Here is a 16,861-nt window from a genome sequence, read left to right on the forward strand (position 1 = left end):
GGTTGGCAAGCCCATTACGATTTCACGCTTGCAAAACAGGACTTTTGACAGGCCGATCAAATCAAAATGAAATATACTCCAATAACAACTATATATATCAGACCAGTTTGCAGTAACAATTTGTGCTTTGCTTAAGGTTGATTTAGGCAATCACAGCATTCAGTAGTGAAAGGACATTGCATGATTTCGCTCTTTAAAAGTAAACTTTATAAAACTAAATATATATCCAGACAATACATTTTTGTGGATTTTTTTTTTTTTTTTTTTTTTTATTTCTTCTCACAATGTACATTTCCTTATCAAGAATGAAATTGACAGTTAATTGACATATATTCTACATGAAGCAGCAGCAACACAAGGTGTAATATCCTGGGAAAGAAACGCATAAAAGACAGAAAAAAAGGTTGGTTTAAGCACGAAAGAGTCACATATTAAAAAACCTCTTTAATTTAAAAGCTTAGAAACAGGAGTAAAACTCTGAGCCACCAATATGACTTGAGTAGATTAAAAAAAAAGAGCAAAGAAGAGTGTGGGTCGGCCTGTTCGGTTCCGCTCAGTGGCCTTGTTTGATGATTATGTCGGACATGTCGTCGACTGTCATCAGCACCAAATTCTATGCGAAATAACGAAAATCAATCAAAGCAGTTTCAAAACGTCACTCTGTGAAATGAAATGTTTTATTTTATTAATAAAAGGTGGTCAAACTCACCTTTTCATTAGCCAGGTGCAGCAGAGCTACGAAGGCCAGCGGTACAGACAGGTTTTGGGCCATGGTACTGGGCAGACTGGTACAACAGGAAAGCAGGGTATGAAAATATAATAATAATACAAAATATAACAATAATAATAACAAATATATATCCCATAATTAATGCTGTTACCACCTCCTCTATGAAGTTTGTGCCTGCTTGGTGTATGGGCTGATATAATTACCAGCCAGAAGATTTACATACATTAGCTATATTAAGTCAATTTTAAAAACATTTATTTTTAATGAACAAAAGGATCCTTTAAAATATACCACAGACTAATCTCGTCCACACATAGAGGCCACCTCCAGCATCTTCTTCATCTTCTGAGCCGTGTGATAGGTTATTACATCACAAATACAAGGATTCGACTCGCAATCATCCACTTTTTTGGGGATAAATAACCGATATTGGCGCCGCTACCTTTGCAGCAGGGACTTTGTAGTCTGACTGAAAACCTTCTCGTCAACCACCTCCGCCGTCTCCGCAGGCCCCGCCTCCTGTGGGGAGCGCAAAGACGCGTAAAGAAATGAACAGGCTGTTGGACTTGAAGAGATAAGAATGCTCTTACAAAATGGATAAAGCGGGGGGGGCCTTATTTTATTTTAAATTAAAAATATGAATCCTTTGTCCCAGACAAATACTGAACTTCCAACTTACTTGGGTGGCTTTTTCTGAGCTTTCTGTCAGCAGGGTCCACATGCTGGTCTTGAGTCTCTTCATGTCCATTTTCTTGGCCGTCTTTGCATAGTTGAGCTCGATCTTGTTGACCTATTGGGAAGCAGACGACTGGCAGTTACTGTTACTGTTACTGTGTAAAAGAAAACTAAATAAATCATTGGGAAAGCCCAGGGTGAAGTAATGCTGCGCGTCGCACCCTGTGCGGCTCGGGCACCAGGTCGTCCTCTCCGTACGTGGAGATTTCGTCTGGGTCTTGCGACGTGGGCGGCGGCACGTCCGAACTGGGGAAGCCGTCGCCGTCATCATCGCTGTCGCCTCCCTGGAGAGAAGTAGATCGGAGTCAATAACTCCCAATTTTCAAGATTCAATATTCAAGAGGTTTATTCGTCACATACATATACATACTTTCATACATATATGCAGTGAAATGTCAATGCAACGCACCCGGTGATTACACACAATATGTCCTAGACTGAACACAATAGCTACATAGCTACTTATGTATATGGGATAGGCTAATTATGTATATACAGATATGTGCATTAAAGTGGCATGTGAATAAAGTGAGGTAGTGTTTGTGAGATATACAACACAGTATACCTCCTATATATATATATATATATATATAAAATGATAACAGTAATAATAATAATAATAATAATGCCTTTGTGACACAGGTAAGTCAGCACTGCCAAGAATGCCTTTGTGACATGGGTAAGCCAGCACCCGGTCCTCCAGGTTGGGGGTTGGGCGTGGGGTTAACAACCTCACCCCGTAAAAAAAAGCATGTTACTGAAACAAAGAGAAGAAGCTATTCTGGTAAGGAGCAAATGGTGGGGACTCGTTGCCCAATGTTCCAGAAGGAACAAGAGGAACTAACAAACTAACTAACTAACTAACTAACTAACTATACAACAGTACGGCGCAGCAATACAGTAACACCGAACAACCCTGAACAGTGACACAGTATGCAGTACAGTATGCCACATACAGTACAGTAGGTAGTGGAGCCGATGTGTGTGTCTCAGTGAGGACCCCTGGTGAGGTCAGCATTGACAGTTCTTATGGATTGCGGGGAAAAAACTCTGTCTCAGTCTCTCTGTTCTCGCTGTGTGACTGCGGAGGCGCTTGCCTGACCGCAGCAGCTGGAACAGTCCGTTGTTGGAGTGGTGAGGATCCTTCATGATCCTACAGGTTCTGCTACTACACCTCCTGGTGTATAAGTCCTGCAGGGAGGGGAGTGTAGTTCCAGTGGTATATTCGGCTGAACGCACCACACCCTGCAGGGCACGCCTGTCCTGAGCAGTACAGTTCCCAGTTCCCAGTACAGTTGCGGCGGCGGGCCTGCTGTGCGCTGTGGCGTGACGCCACTCCACGCCACAGCGCACTCCTCCGGGTGCCCGGCCGCAGCAGGTCCGCTCCGAGGACGCACACTGGCAAGGACGCACTCCGGCTGACAACGGAGGAAGTTCCACTCGTCCTCCAGGTCGAGGCGTTCACGCAGCCAGCGAATCGGCTCCTGGGTGCCTTTCCTCCGGCGCCCTGCCCTTCCCGTATCCTGCCGACGACGCCACTTGTGTGAATCTCTATCCACATATACGGGTTTAGGGAGGGAGACGGAGTTGTTATGGCAGTGGAGAGCCGACATGGGAAGGATTTTCTTCAGAATGTGTCACTGGCAAAACAGGAAAATAATCTAAAAGGGATTAACAGAGTTTGTTGTGGTCATGCTCCGGACCGCAGGCATTTCGGCGCCATGCGCCTCAGCCCTCACTGAAAGACAAAACAACATATATGAAGACTCTCCCAGCCGGGTCCCACCAATCGCTGCTAAAGAGGCTGATTGGGCAGCACCGGTAAAGCTGCGCTGCCACCGAGCCAAGCCAGCCCTGTCCCTTGCAGACGTGGCTTAACCCTGCCCCCTCGTCTGCCACAGTCGTCTACTATTATAAGTGTCTATTTCAAGTTGAAGTTCAAGAGATTATTTGTCACATGCTGGGTTAGAGTACATTTCCCCGGCATCATCTATGTCACAAAAGTGATTCAATTTGAATAACAAAACCAGGGGGAATGTCACAGGTTTTCATTGATCATGTTTTTTTTCAAGCACCGCAGCACCAAAGGGGCTAATTTGAGGGTATTCCCTTACTTAAATTTCTGAGGATGAAATTCAAACGCCTCAAGGACCTGGTAAGAACTATATGTAAAGCAAGCACTTCACTTTTATGTATGAATGATGTTTGTTCCGGATCAGTTTTTTTTGATGATTTATTTGACGGTTGAAGAATCGGCAAACACCATGGTTCATGACTTCACAAATAAAATTGTAAAATAAATAAATAAATAAAAAAAGATTTCTGATTGGGTCCTTTAAATAGGCGAAATTGTTGCGATTCGCAAACATCTGACATTTTGGTGACTGTGCAGGAGATGTGAGGTGTTCCTGGAATGTTATATTATAAAGTTTTGAGACCTGTAGACCAGGGCAGAAGTTGGCCGTGTCGTTGGCGTTGTTGTAGTTGTAGTCTCCGATGCCTTCTCCCAGCTCCCCGGACAGCCGCTTCTGGCCTTCCTGACACAACTGGTATTTCAGAAAAAAAAAAAAAAAATACACCAATCAGCAATACGTGGTGAAATAAGGACCAATGTACCCGGTAGCACGGCTTGAATTCTATTGGCCGATAAGGGCTCAAAGTGGAAGGGGGGTGGTTCACGTACTGTGCTGGAGGGCTTGAGGCTGAGCTGGGAGAGGGTCTCAGGGGGGAATTGGAAGTCTGCCGGTAGCATGGTCTTCTTGTTGCTGGTGCTCAGGGCCGACTTGCTGTTTGTGGTGGCAGCCTGGGTGGGTGGGGGAGAGAGAGAGGGAGAGAGATTTATCTCCACCCATTCAACGCTGCTGTCTGATTGGGAAAATCCAATTTATAATGTGATTAGATTTAGGTTTAAGTTTGCTCCTTTGGATGTAATTTAAACATAACTGTTAATTAACTTGGTAATATGCATACTAGGGCTGTCAAACAATGGTTCGATATTTAAATGCTATTTGAATTGTAAAAAGAAAATGACATTCAAATCTGAAAATGAACATTCTGGAAAAAATAAATGCAATTTTATTTTAATGAACACATTGCGCACATCTACATACACCCTCTTTGTGTGCGCAAGTGAATGAGCTTTGTCCCCGCGCTACTCTGTATTCTCTATTTTTTTTTTTATCCGCCTGCTTCTGGTAGAGGCTCAGACTCTACAGGTGGTCCGGGCTCTGCCAACAGCACACTGCAGCCTGGTCTCACCGGGAGGCAGCACGGAAATTTCAGTTAAAACAATCGCTAAATTATATATATTTTTTCCCCTTTCCCATTCTTTATCACAACAAAGAGTAAAGAGTGGAGGAGCAGAAAATAAAAAAAAGGACCAAATTGTGTAATTATCGTCTGGATCTCTGCTCCCCGGAGGAGGAGGCGGCGGTTGCTGGGGGATCGTGAATAATGTAAATCGTCCAGATTTACAATATTCACAATCACCCTAATGCGCAATAACACAGCCCAAAAGTTGGTCAAATTGTAACATTTTAAAATTGTGATAGATATTTGAATATATTCAAATTCATGTGTTTTTCAGAAGCCCTAGCACATTTGTAGATGATACATTTGGAGCAGAGTAGCCCCTGCCTCACTCAAATTCACATGAAACAGCTTCCTATAATGCATGCAGAATATACAGTGGGGCAAAAAAGTATTTAGTCAGCCACCAATTGTGCAAGTTCTCCCACTTAAAAAGATGAGAGAGGCCTGTAATTTTCATCATAGGTACACTTCGACTATGAGAGACAGAATGGGCGGAAAGAATCCAGGAAATCACATTGCAGGATTTTTAATGAATTAATTGGTAAATTCCTCGGTAAAATAAGTATTTGGTCACCTACAAACAAGCAAGATTTCTGGCTTTCACAGACCTGTAACTTTTTCTTTAAGAGGCTCCTCTGTCCTCCACTCCTTACCTGTATTAATGGCACCTGTTTGAACTCGTTATCAGTATAAAAGACACCTGTCCACAACCTCAAACAGTCACACTCCAAACTCCACTATGGCCAAGACCAAAGAGCTGTCAAAGGACACCAGAAACAAAATTGTAGACCTGCACCAGGCTGGGAAGACTGAATCTGCAAAAGTTAAGCAGCTTGTTGTGAAGAAATCAACTGTGGGAGCAATTATTAGAAAATGGAAGACATACAAGACCACTGATAATCTCCCTCGATCTGGGGCTCCACGCAAGATCTCACCCCGTGGGGTCAAAATGATCACAAGAACGGTGAGCAAACATCCCAGAACCACACGGGGGGACCTAGTGAATGACCTGCAGAGAGCTGGGACCAAAATAACAAAGGCTACCATCAGTAACACACTACGCCGCCAGGGACTCAAATCCTGCAGTGCCAGACGTGTCCCCCTGCTTAAGCCAGTACATGTCCAGGCCCGTCTGAAGTTTGCTAGAGAGTATTTGGATGATTTAGAAGAGGATTGGGAGAATGTCATATGGTCAGATGAAACCAAAATAGAACTTTTTGGTAAAAACTCAACTTGTCGTGTGTGGAGGAGAAAGAAAGCTGAGTTGCATCCAAAGAACACCATACCTACTGTAAAGCATGGGGGTGGAAACATCATGCTTTGGGGCTGTTTTTCTGCAAAGGGACCAGGACGACTGATCCGTGTAAAGGAAAGAATGAATGGGGCCATGTATCGTGAGATTTTGAGTGAAAACCTCCTTCCATCAGCAAGGGCATTGAAGATGAAACGTGGCTGGGTCTTTCAGCATGACAATGATCCCAAACACACCGCCCGGGCAACGAAGGACCTGGAGTGGCCTAGCCAGTCTCCAGATCTCAACCCTCAATCAAATTCTTTAAAAATCAGACAATGTGATTTTCTGGATTTTTTTTTCTCATTTTGTCTCTCATAGTTGAGGTTTACCTATGATGAAAATAACAGGCCTCTCTCATCTTTTTAAGTGGGAGAACTTGCACAATTGGTGGCTGACTAAATACTTTTTTGCCCCACTGTAAGCTCTTGTCTAGCAATGCACTGTCAGTTTTAAAAGTGCCTTCAGAAAGATCCTTATAGTATTTAGCCTCAAAGCCTGTCATTTACAAGCCAAGAATGTGGGCGGGATCATGGGCCAAAAAAGAAAGAGATCGGCCATTTCAAAGCCTGTTGTGGCAGAGTTCTACTGTTGCGGTCACAAATGGCATGAAAGCAAAACAGCGGCTGCATTCGGCGTGAAAAATGAAGGAGAACCATGTCCCCTGCTCACCCATCACATCTTTCAGCGGGTGAGAGTTTCACTCACCCTTGTGGTGCGGAAATGGGTGTCAAAGTTGACGTCGTCGCTGAAGTCGATCTCAAAGGTCTTTTTGGGCCTCTTCTTACGCGTCTCCTTCTCTGGCAAGTGGTCCACTGCAAAAGGAACAACTTTTAGGAATATACCGCATAGGGTATATGTTAGTGTTTGTATGGTTTGTTTTCGGCGGTCGTACAGAGACGACACTCACGCTTGTGCTTGGGCTTGAACTGCCAGTACCCAGGGCCGGCCCAGGTGGCCATGGTGCGGGGGCTGAAGTACGAGTATTCCCGCGGCTGGGAGGAGAGCTGCAGGCACATGGTGGCAATGTCCCCCTCACTGATGGGAATCACATCCCTGTTGTGGGTAATCACAATCGGAGTCAATTAATTTAACCTCATCATAAACTCACTTTCTCTTGGTTTTAAGCTTGGGTTAGGGGACAGCAGCTCAGGAGGTAGAGCGGGTCATTTAGTGACAGGAAGGCTGCCGGTTTGATCCCTGGCTCCTCCTGTTAGCGTGCTGAAATGCCCCTGAGCAAGACACCTAACCCCCGGAGCTGCTCTCGATGAGCAGCTGTGCACCTTGCACAATTGCCGTCGCCATCGATGTATGAATGTGTGTGAATGCGAGCCATGTATTGTAAAGCACTTTAAGTAGTTGCGAGACCAGAAAAGCGTTTTATAAATGCAGTCCATTTACGATTTCATGAATTGAAGTTTTCAATTCTCCTGGTGACCACAAATGGAAGCTTACTTTATCCCTCGATAAAAGAAACAATGAGTTCACAATGAATTGAAAACGATGAGTTCAGCCGTCTTCCTTTTCTCATTTTAATATTGTGCAGTGCGGTTTCTATTCCATTAGATCCTGGTGTGGAGCGCAGCTAAGTTACCTGGCATGGTGACGTCTACTATAAACGGCATGTGACAAATGAGTAGCAGTACAAGCAGTTAGGGGAATCTTTTAAGCAAAACTCTTCTCCCTCAAAGGGGAATTTAGTGGCTTGCTAACTTTAGATTTTTTTTTTTTTTTTTTAAACCATGAAATGTTTTCAGGGTTAATTCTGGCACTACAATACTCCAAGGACTTTAAAGTACTTATTAAAGCGCCCTCCCCCCACACAAAACAAATATAATCAATTTTCAATGTGATCTTTATTTATTAAAATATGATCGATCTCTCGCACCTGTTTGTTCTGGGTCCTAGGCTGCCAGGGCAGTTCGGGCTACCGGAGTGCTGGGTTCAGGGTCTGGGGGAGAGCTTCTCCTTTAAACTATATATTTTTTGTCCTGTTTACACTGTGTCAAACAAATCTGTCCATGTCCTGGTGAGCACTGTTTCGGGGGTGGCCAAGCTGGCCATTTGGAAAAGCAGAAAGAACACTGTGCGGGGTGCAGATGACAATTGGTCTACTCTCAGCCCGCCTCAGGGTGGAGTTTGAGTTTTACAAACTGACCGGCAAATTGGACACTTTCAGGAGTGTATGGGATGGAGTGTACAGGATGATTCCCTCATTATTAACCTGTGATTTTCCTGTGGTACTCTCAGCTGTCTCAAACCTGGTGAAGAAACCAAAAGATCCCTGCGTACCTAGTTATCTCTGAAGAGGGATGTCTGTACTCTTGCTGCCTATTTACTGGTTGACTGATTTGTCTCTGGTTTCTGTTGTTCTCTCTCTCTCTCTGTCTGTCTGTCTGTCTGTCTGTCTGTCTGTCTGTCTGTCTGTCTCTCTCTCTCTCTCTGTGTGGGTGGGTGGGTGGGCCACCCGCCCGTTAATGGCTATAGTGTTTTGATGCCTCAATATACCCCACTTCGGGGGTATGGAAATGGAGCTGGAAACACTTCTGCTTGCCTGCCCCCCCCCCCCCAAAAAAAAGCAGATTGTCGTCACCCCCCCTCCCAGAAATAACACAGACATCTGTTCCCCCAGCTACAATCTCACCGTCCGCTGCCGGAGCCGGAGGCCTGGCATCCCTCCTTGTACTCCATGGGTCCGTCCCCGCAGTCTCCCTCCCTGTCCTCGAAGTCGGCGTCAAAGTCCTGGCCCGGGTCGGGGAAATCGTCCTCCTCCGGCTCCGACTCGGCGTGCACATCGAACACGTGCTCGTCCTGCTTCATCTTCTCCAGCAGCTGGTTCATGGTCTGAGCACAAAGAGAAGGGGAACCAATTGATACTTGAGGCTTTAATTTAAAATTAAACAATTAAACTATCCCCTTGGAATAGGTAGCTGCTTTGGATCGGGAAACATTTGATGAGAAAACAGAAAGAGGGAGAAATGGAGTCTGCACAAAATACAAAAAGGACTCCCAAATGGAGGCTCAATGCCGAAAACAATTATCTACGAATGAATCATAAAAAAACAAAGTAACGTTGACTTGGATCTTTCTTTCTTTCTGCATTAGATAAAATGTGGCTGTGTAACGAGTCATTTAGCAATACAATGACTCATTACACAGCCTAACTATTGCATTCTAATTCCCTCAAAGAAAAGAGTTGTTAATTAATTTCTGTTTTTTGGGATGGTGGCCAATCAACAGTAATACAGCTGCTTTGCACCCTCACCTCGTCTGGGTTGGAGCTGGTGAAGGAGAAGTCCTTCAGAGAGGGACAAATGGAGCGTTTCTCCTGAGAGCGCTGGAGGCCGGCTAGAACAGAAAAAATTGGAGGTTGGAACAGAGAAAAAAAGACGAACTCCGAAGCATCCACCATTAATCCTCAGATTGCACGTGTAGTACCTACCGGCGAACGGTGATGCAGGGACGTGTTGCCAGGGCGGAGGGTCGCGAGGGGGTCCCGAGCGGAGCAGCGTCATGTGGGAGGGGAAGAGCAGCTCGCAGCGGCGGTCCTCGCTGAAGAGCACGGAGAGGAAGACGCCCGCCGTGCTGCTCTCGTCGAAGGACGAGGCCATACGCTGAAACATGGGGTCGACCTGGGCGGTCCGAGGGCAAGGGAAGGGGCAGGTGAGCCGGGAGGGAGCGTTTTCGGGTCATTACAAGGTAACGACTCATTTATCTCCATCTTAGTATTCATTTTTGTATTGTTGATATGCTCCGGTGGCTTTTTCTGGTATCTTTGGTCCGAGTGTTCTTGCCCTCAGATGGCCCTTTCTGGGTGAAAAAACAACTTACTTCACACTTTCTCTCAGACTCTGCGCTGTTTATGTTGCTCAGATTCTGCTCCACCGTCTTCTTGGGAGGCCTTTTCCTCTTTGGCTGCTTGGCCGACACTTCTCCCGCATCGCTTCCGTCCATATCTCCCTCTCCTTCAGTACCATGTTCTGAGAACACAAACTCCATGTATAAGAAAGTGAATACTCCAGTGCTTGTTGTGATTATTGGTGAAGGGATTCATTGTAATATGGTCCCTCACCTTCACCTGGTTTGGTCTCTGAGCCGAGTCCGCCCAGAACTCTGTAGGCGTCGGCATGAACAGCATCCACCCTGACGGCGTAAATCTTTGTGCTGGCATCTAAAGTGCCCGCTGCCACCTTTAGGAACACACACACACACACACACACACAGACACACACACACACACACACACACACAGACACACAGACACACACACACACACACACACACACATAGATATGACTGCTGCAAACAAACGTCTAGCAATCAAAACAATGAAGTAAAGAGATTTTGTTAATTCAAATATTCAAACTTCGACATTGAAGTTCTGGGGAAATAAAAGATGAAAGTCACACCTTAAAGTTTGTGAGCTCAGAATCCTTCTGTTTGAGAATATCGGCCATGTAGTCGATCAGGTGCAGACCAAAGGCATTTTTTGTGGTGATTTTCTACAAAATAGATTAAAGAAAAAACAATCTTCAAAATATTTCCATTGTAACAAGCAATTAATTTAAAAAGACAATCTACAAAGGCATGAATACATCGTCTACTTACATTCTCAGTGGAGAGTTTGATGCAGGTGGAGTAATGTTCTGAAATCTGCGCATTTGACAACTTTGGCACTGCCGCAGGGGTGACCGAGGCGCTGTGTACGCACAAAGGAAATGTATTTTAGCTCTATCAACCAATGTCCGGCAGGGCAAGAGTTGTGCAAAGAGCTAAAGGGTCCTCCCATCCATACCTATGAGATGAAGTCTCGTTGAAGGAGGAGTCGGCTGCGGCCTGGAGATCGAGGACCCTGGACCGCCGCCGTTGACGCCTCTCCTGCTCGTCATCATTGCCCGGGAAAGCCGTCAGCAACGGGGTGCTGCAAGCCACCGGGGAGACACCCTTGTTCTTCAGGGACGGCGTGATCCACTGAGGCACCCGGGAAATGGGCGTAGACAAGGCACTCATCTTTCCCTGGAGGGGAAAGACACAGATGGAGTTAGCTCTCACAAACTCGTTGACATACATTTAGGTAGTATGTGTGACGTACGTCCGACCCCAGGACCCACGCGGGATCCGCCGAGTCCCCAGCCCACCCTGATGGCCCGAAGGAGAATGGTCCACCACATCGTGATTCTTTACTTTTTCCATATCAAGGATCCTCAATTTGATATGCATTAGGCGGAGGGATGGTAACGTTTGAATTTTCTCCTTATCATTCCGGTTCTTCATTTTTGGGGGTGGTAGCTCAGTAGGTAGAGCTGGTGGTCTAGTGATCTAAAGGTTGCTGGTTCGATCCCAGGCTCCTCCTGCTAGCATGCTGTAGTGTCCTTGAGCAAGACACTTAACCCCTTATTGCTCCTGATGGCTGCGTCCGTTGGTGTTTGAATAATTGTAGGTCGCTTTGGATAAAAGCGTCTGCTAAAAAAAAAAATAAAAAATGGGAATGTAAAATAATAAAAATATCTTTATTCTTTTAAGCGTTAACTGAACAGTCACCAAGTAAATAGTATTTATTATTTACTAGGATTGACAAAAAAATAAGGAAACCCACACAACTCCTCATTCAAATTATTTTTAAGGGTACAGGGTATTTGGCATTATGGATCGGGTACCTGGTACTTGCCATTTTGAATTCAGTTCTGATTTGGAAGAAGTGGAGTTTTGGTTTCCAACCCTAATTAGGCCACCGACCCAGTTTGATCAAATGTTGTCTCTGGGACCACAATCAGATTATCATTCTTATTAAAAAAAAAGTTTTTTAATACTTGTTAGCTATGATGTAGCTAGAAAGTTTATGAACCCTTCAAAATCTCCTTATTTAAGTCTCAAAATAGATAAAGAGAACCCAAGTAAAAACAAACAAAAAAAACAAAAAACAAACACACGTTTTCCTCATTTGTTTTTGCAAAATGATCCAACATTAAATGTGTGTTGAAAAAGTGTCAACCCCTAGGTGGCCTGTTTAAAGTGGACCTATTTACACTCCTATTCACATGTACTGCTCTTTTTTTTTTTTTAATTTAATTTAAGTTAATATAGGTCTCTGACCTAGGTCTCTGACCTAGGTCTCTGTTTTTTCCCCTGAAAATACCACTCAGATTATGCATTAGAGCCATTCTAACATACCTCTAAATCCATTGTGATCCTGGACTGTCAATGCTGAACTCACCAGGGGTCCTCACTGAGACACCCACACAGGCCCCACTACCATACTGTATCACTGTTCTGGGTTACTGCATACTGTATCACTGTTCTGGGTTACTGCATACTGTATCACTGTTCTGGGTTACTGCATACTGCGCTTTATTGTTGTTCTGTGTTGCTGTGTCGTACTGTTGTATACTGTACTGTATATCTCCACACACACTTTATTCACATGCCAATTTACTGCACGTATCTGTAAATACAAATAGCCTATCTCATATACATAACTCTATTCCCTTTACTTCTATGTTGTACCACCACTCTGTATTACATTTTTGAGTCTTATTTTATTTTTTATTTTATTCACATACTGCATTACATTTTAGGAATCAGTTAGTTTCAGTTAGTTAGCTAGGCAGGAATTAGGTTAGCTATTATGTTCTGTTTAGAACTTATTGTGCATAATCTCCGGGTGCATTGCAAAGACATTTCACTGCATATATGTATGAACGCATGTATATGTATGTGACAAATAAACCTCTTGAATTGAATTGAAGCTCTGTTACAGTGGGTGGGTTTTGAGCATGGCTTCCGGGCTTGGTTATATTTACTCTGTAACTTGCACTGATTGTACATTATCAGTCCACCGAAATAAGTTTCTCAACAAATCTGAGGCAAAAAATAAGCAATCCAGTTACTACAACTTCACTCATATTGGATCTACAAGGGTCGAATTTAAAAACTTGTTCCGACTTTTCGATGCCGTGCTCCAAGCCTGTGGGGGACAGCAGACTAGGACCCTCGCTCGCAGGGATGTTTTTGTTTCATGTTAACATAGGAAAATTAAATAAATACATCCACAATAAAAACAATTTTTTTTACTGGATGTGTTTGGAGAAACAGCGGCTCGGGCAGAGCAGACGACCATATAAAGAAATCAGTGACAAGCTGACGTCAGCTCGTGCAGAGTAGAAAAGAAACCTTGAAAAACCGAGTGCCTGAGCTTTTGTTTACAGCAATTACTTTGCCATTGGTTTACCTTATTATTTGACACTTTGGCCACGTCTCATATGAACAACCGACATTGTTACATTATATATATATATATGACAGAAAATAAGGAAAAGTGCAAAACGGGGACCTATCACAATGCTATCACTGTCTGGTCTTCACCACACAGGTTTGTGGAAGCATAAAAGGCCTCAATCAATAGATTGAAAACCGTACAAAACCAATGTCTACAGAGTTTGGGCTCTACCAACCCAGTCTCTGGCAGAAGGCATACAAGTGGAGAAAATTAAACGGCATTGTTATGTTATTTCACCCCAGGGTGGCCGTCCAACAAAAATCGAATATGATATAATATTCCCGTCACAAAGAAACCAAAGATTCATTGACATCATTGACAGAACTATGAATCCTGGATTGCACTCGCAAATTCTATAGGGGAACGTCAGGGTGTCCGTCTGTGAGCTGAAGCACAACAGCAAGAGAGCGAAACCCAAACACGCGAGTCAGTTTATCAGAGAATGGTCGAAGCAGTAGAATTTTATTCCAGACCAAATAAATATATGAAAAAGTGTAATGTTTTTGAGTTATTTGTTTTATTGGGTTCTCTTTCTCTATTTTAGGACTTGGACGAAGATCTGATCACATTTCAGATCAAATGTACACAGTAATTCAGAAAATCTGTAAGGGTTCACACATGTTCTAGCACCACTGTATAGTTAGTAGGGCTGGGTTAAAAAAAAGTGATACCAGTATCAATACCTGCACCCTTAAAGTGATACCAATAGCAATAGAGTACTTTATTCCATAACTTTTTTCTACTGTACCCATCATGTGAAGGGAAGCATTAAGTTCCATAAAATGCCACCACTCCTCCGCAATTAAATTATTTTACACTAATACATTTTGAAAGTGTTCAAATGATTAAAACATTTATTAAATTACTGTATAAAGAAGTATTTGGGCAGTTTAATTTTAAACAAATAGCCAGTATAGAAGGAATGATCACAGCGAGGAAAACCTCTTCCACTGTTCATATGGACACATGACTATTGTTTTTAAGACAGACTTGAAAAATTGTGAACCTATCCTTTGACAGACTGTTGTAGCTGCTGTGGTAGTGAGTTATCACACATTTCATTAAATTGAATAACGCTTGCGGTGATTGGCTGCGAGGAAAACCATACAAATAGTCAATTTTTCAACAGTCAATTTTTTTTTCTAGATCTGGGTACAAAAAGGATTGAATGCAGGTATTGTTTGACTGAACAAGTTTCAATACTACTTGGTAATGGGTTATTTCGATCTATACCTTAAAAAGGTATTGAGCGCCAATACCCACCCCTCATAGTTAGGGAGTCATTATTGTACATTCTCTAACGGTGCTAACGTATTGTAAATGTACCTGTAAATATAACTGCAGGCAGCAATATGCGAGGTCCAGGGTAATTGGCCCTTCGCTAAAGTTCAATGGACGAGTGTGCGTTGGCTCTCTGATTGTGTGTTTCATGACTGCAAAAGTTCATTTGTTGCGCTCTGGTTACAGCGTAATACTATAATCGAGCGGTGTTTGCGGCTGTGGGTGGGTTTCCTACGCCGCAACTAACGTTGGTTATCATTCTGAAATAGGGCCGCATGATTATGCCTAAAATGATAATCCCAATTATTATAGACAATATTGTGATCACGATTAGTCACTGGACCCCTAATAATGGTGTTTATTATGGCAAGCCATGTCAACATTTCACTAATAAAACAAACTAGTCACTTTTCTAGTACTTATAGGGCGTACTTATTTTAGTACTTTTTTTAAGTACTTACATTTTATTTATTTATTAGATACTAGTAATTATTAAAATTGTTACTAGTGACTAATGCAACGTTTCTAGTAAACATTTGGCCAATGTTGACATTGAGTCCTATGAGGCTCTGTGTTTCAGATATACTGTATGGTAAGTATAAATATTAGCCTCCGATTAGCATCTAATCTGATTGTTAGTCGTCACTATTAATTGAGTACTAGTAGTTATTCATTAGTGACTAGTGACCCTTTCTTGGTGTTTTTTTTCATTTGTATTAATAACAATTTAAATTAAACGATCAACCTGTTTTGTCTAGTAATTGCTCATGTCGGGTAAAAAATACAGGGTTACTGGTAAAACTAAAAACGTCACTAGTAACAGCAATAAAAAGGTACTAGTCGATCATGAATAAGTACTAGTACTGAAATGATAGCGACTAGTAAAATTGAGACAGATACAATAGGAATAGATACTAGTCTGAGGCAAATGTTTGATATCTCAAAGATGAAAAAAATCTCCACATTGTCTCCGCAAGTTGTCTGACAAAACTATCTCCACAACAAATACGAGTACCTCATACATTTTGACGAGTAAAAAAAGTAAAATAGCTGCTGGTAACTGTTGGAATAGCAACTAGCAACTTCACATAAAAGTGACTAGTTCGTCCTGGACTCAATGTTTGAGCTGCTTGCTACAGACCTTTCAGTATTGATCATTTTTGCTGGGGACGCGTAGGGGCCCCGGTCCCCGCGTTGACCGTGACACTCGATGTAACGCTCAATAACAAGCTGCGTGTAAACAACGTTATTCAAGTTGAATCGGATTGACACGCAGACCATTTAAAAGTCATTGTGTGCGCGATGGACAGCTGGGGGGAGGAAAGAGCAAATGCGAATGCGAGTATTCAAATGTTTATTAAGTCAGAAACGGTAACGACTTTTAACTGGCCCGGGTTAGCTAGCTTCGCCAACAATAGACGGAAGCCTGAGATAAGCCGCTATCTCGCCAAAATCTGCGAAGTGGCTTTAAAACGTGATAGAGATTGTGGTCGTACAACGTACCTCCTTCACAAGGTCGTCAATCCGAGTCGGCGTCACGCTTCACCGCTGCAAACGGGCTCCAGTCGGTAGAAGAGACGAGTTCCCGGTGCTTCTCTTCCGACTCGGCATTTGAAATTTAGCGCCGAACGGTTTACGTATGGAAAACGGCGACGCGCTGACGTCATCAAGCGGTGACGCAGGATTACGCCCACATTTACACGGAGAACGTCATCCGTTTATAGAGGAATGAGAGAGAGCTAGACAGAGAGCTAGACAGAGAGACAGACAGAGAGCTAGACAGAGAGCTAGACAGACAGATGGATAGACAGATAGATAGATAGCTAGAGAGCTAGACAGAGAGCTAGACAGAGAGCTAGACAGAGAGACAGACAGACAGATGGATAGACAGATAGATAGATAGCTAGAGAGCTAGACAGAGAGCTAGACAGAGAGCTAGACAGAGAGCTAGACAGAGAGACAGACAGACAGATGGATAGACAGATAGATAGATAGCTAGAGAGCTAGACAGAGAGACAGACAGACAGATAGAGAGCTAGCTAGAGAGACAGATAGATAGATAGACAGATAGACAGACAGACAGATAGACAGACAGACAGACAGACAGACAGATAGATAGATAGACAGACAGACAGACAGATAGATAGACAGACAGACAGACAGATAGATAGACAGACAGATAGATAGATAGACAGACAGATAGATAGAATGATAGACAGATAGATTGATAGAATGA

At 43.3% G+C, this 16,861-nt stretch overlaps 1 protein-coding gene across 1 annotated transcript; it reads right to left on the reverse strand.

Annotated features, from left to right (window-relative positions):
• Positions 1-364: 364 nt before the first annotated feature.
• Positions 365-16,234, reverse strand: ncaph (non-SMC condensin I complex, subunit H). The gene is made up of 18 exons (XM_080003360.1): positions 16,129-16,234; positions 10,864-11,084; positions 10,677-10,767; positions 10,478-10,570; positions 10,141-10,258; positions 9,900-10,048; positions 9,511-9,700; positions 9,334-9,416; positions 8,713-8,912; positions 6,979-7,124; positions 6,777-6,883; positions 4,149-4,268; positions 3,904-4,011; positions 1,627-1,749; positions 1,410-1,520; positions 1,173-1,249; positions 710-785; positions 365-613 (listed from the first exon to the last, which is right to left on the reverse strand). Exons 2-18 carry the CDS (start codon positions 11,076-11,078, stop codon positions 554-556), a joined length of 2,067 nt encoding a protein of 688 aa, XP_079859486.1. The 5' UTR covers positions 11,079-11,084; positions 16,129-16,234; the 3' UTR covers positions 365-553.
• Positions 16,235-16,861: the final 627 nt, after the last annotated feature.

This window comes from Zeus faber (assembly GCF_960531495.2).
Source record: "Zeus faber genome assembly, chromosome: 7".
Lineage (NCBI taxonomy): Eukaryota > Metazoa > Chordata > Actinopteri > Zeiformes > Zeidae > Zeus > Zeus faber.

Excerpts from the sequence above, each read along its gene's own strand:
- ncaph (XM_080003360.1), bottom strand. The coding sequence starts at position 11,078 with ATGAGTGCCTTGTCTACGCCCATTTCCCGGGTGCCTCAGTGGATCACG. Across the intron at positions 8,913-9,333 it reads CCAGCTCCAACCCAGACGAG|ACCATGAACCAGCTGCTGGA; the intron begins GTGAGGGTGCAA and ends CTTTGTGCTCAG. Across the intron at positions 6,884-6,978 it reads GTTCAAGCCCAAGCACAAGC|TGGACCACTTGCCAGAGAAG; the intron begins GTGAGTGTCGTC and ends TTCCTTTTGCAG.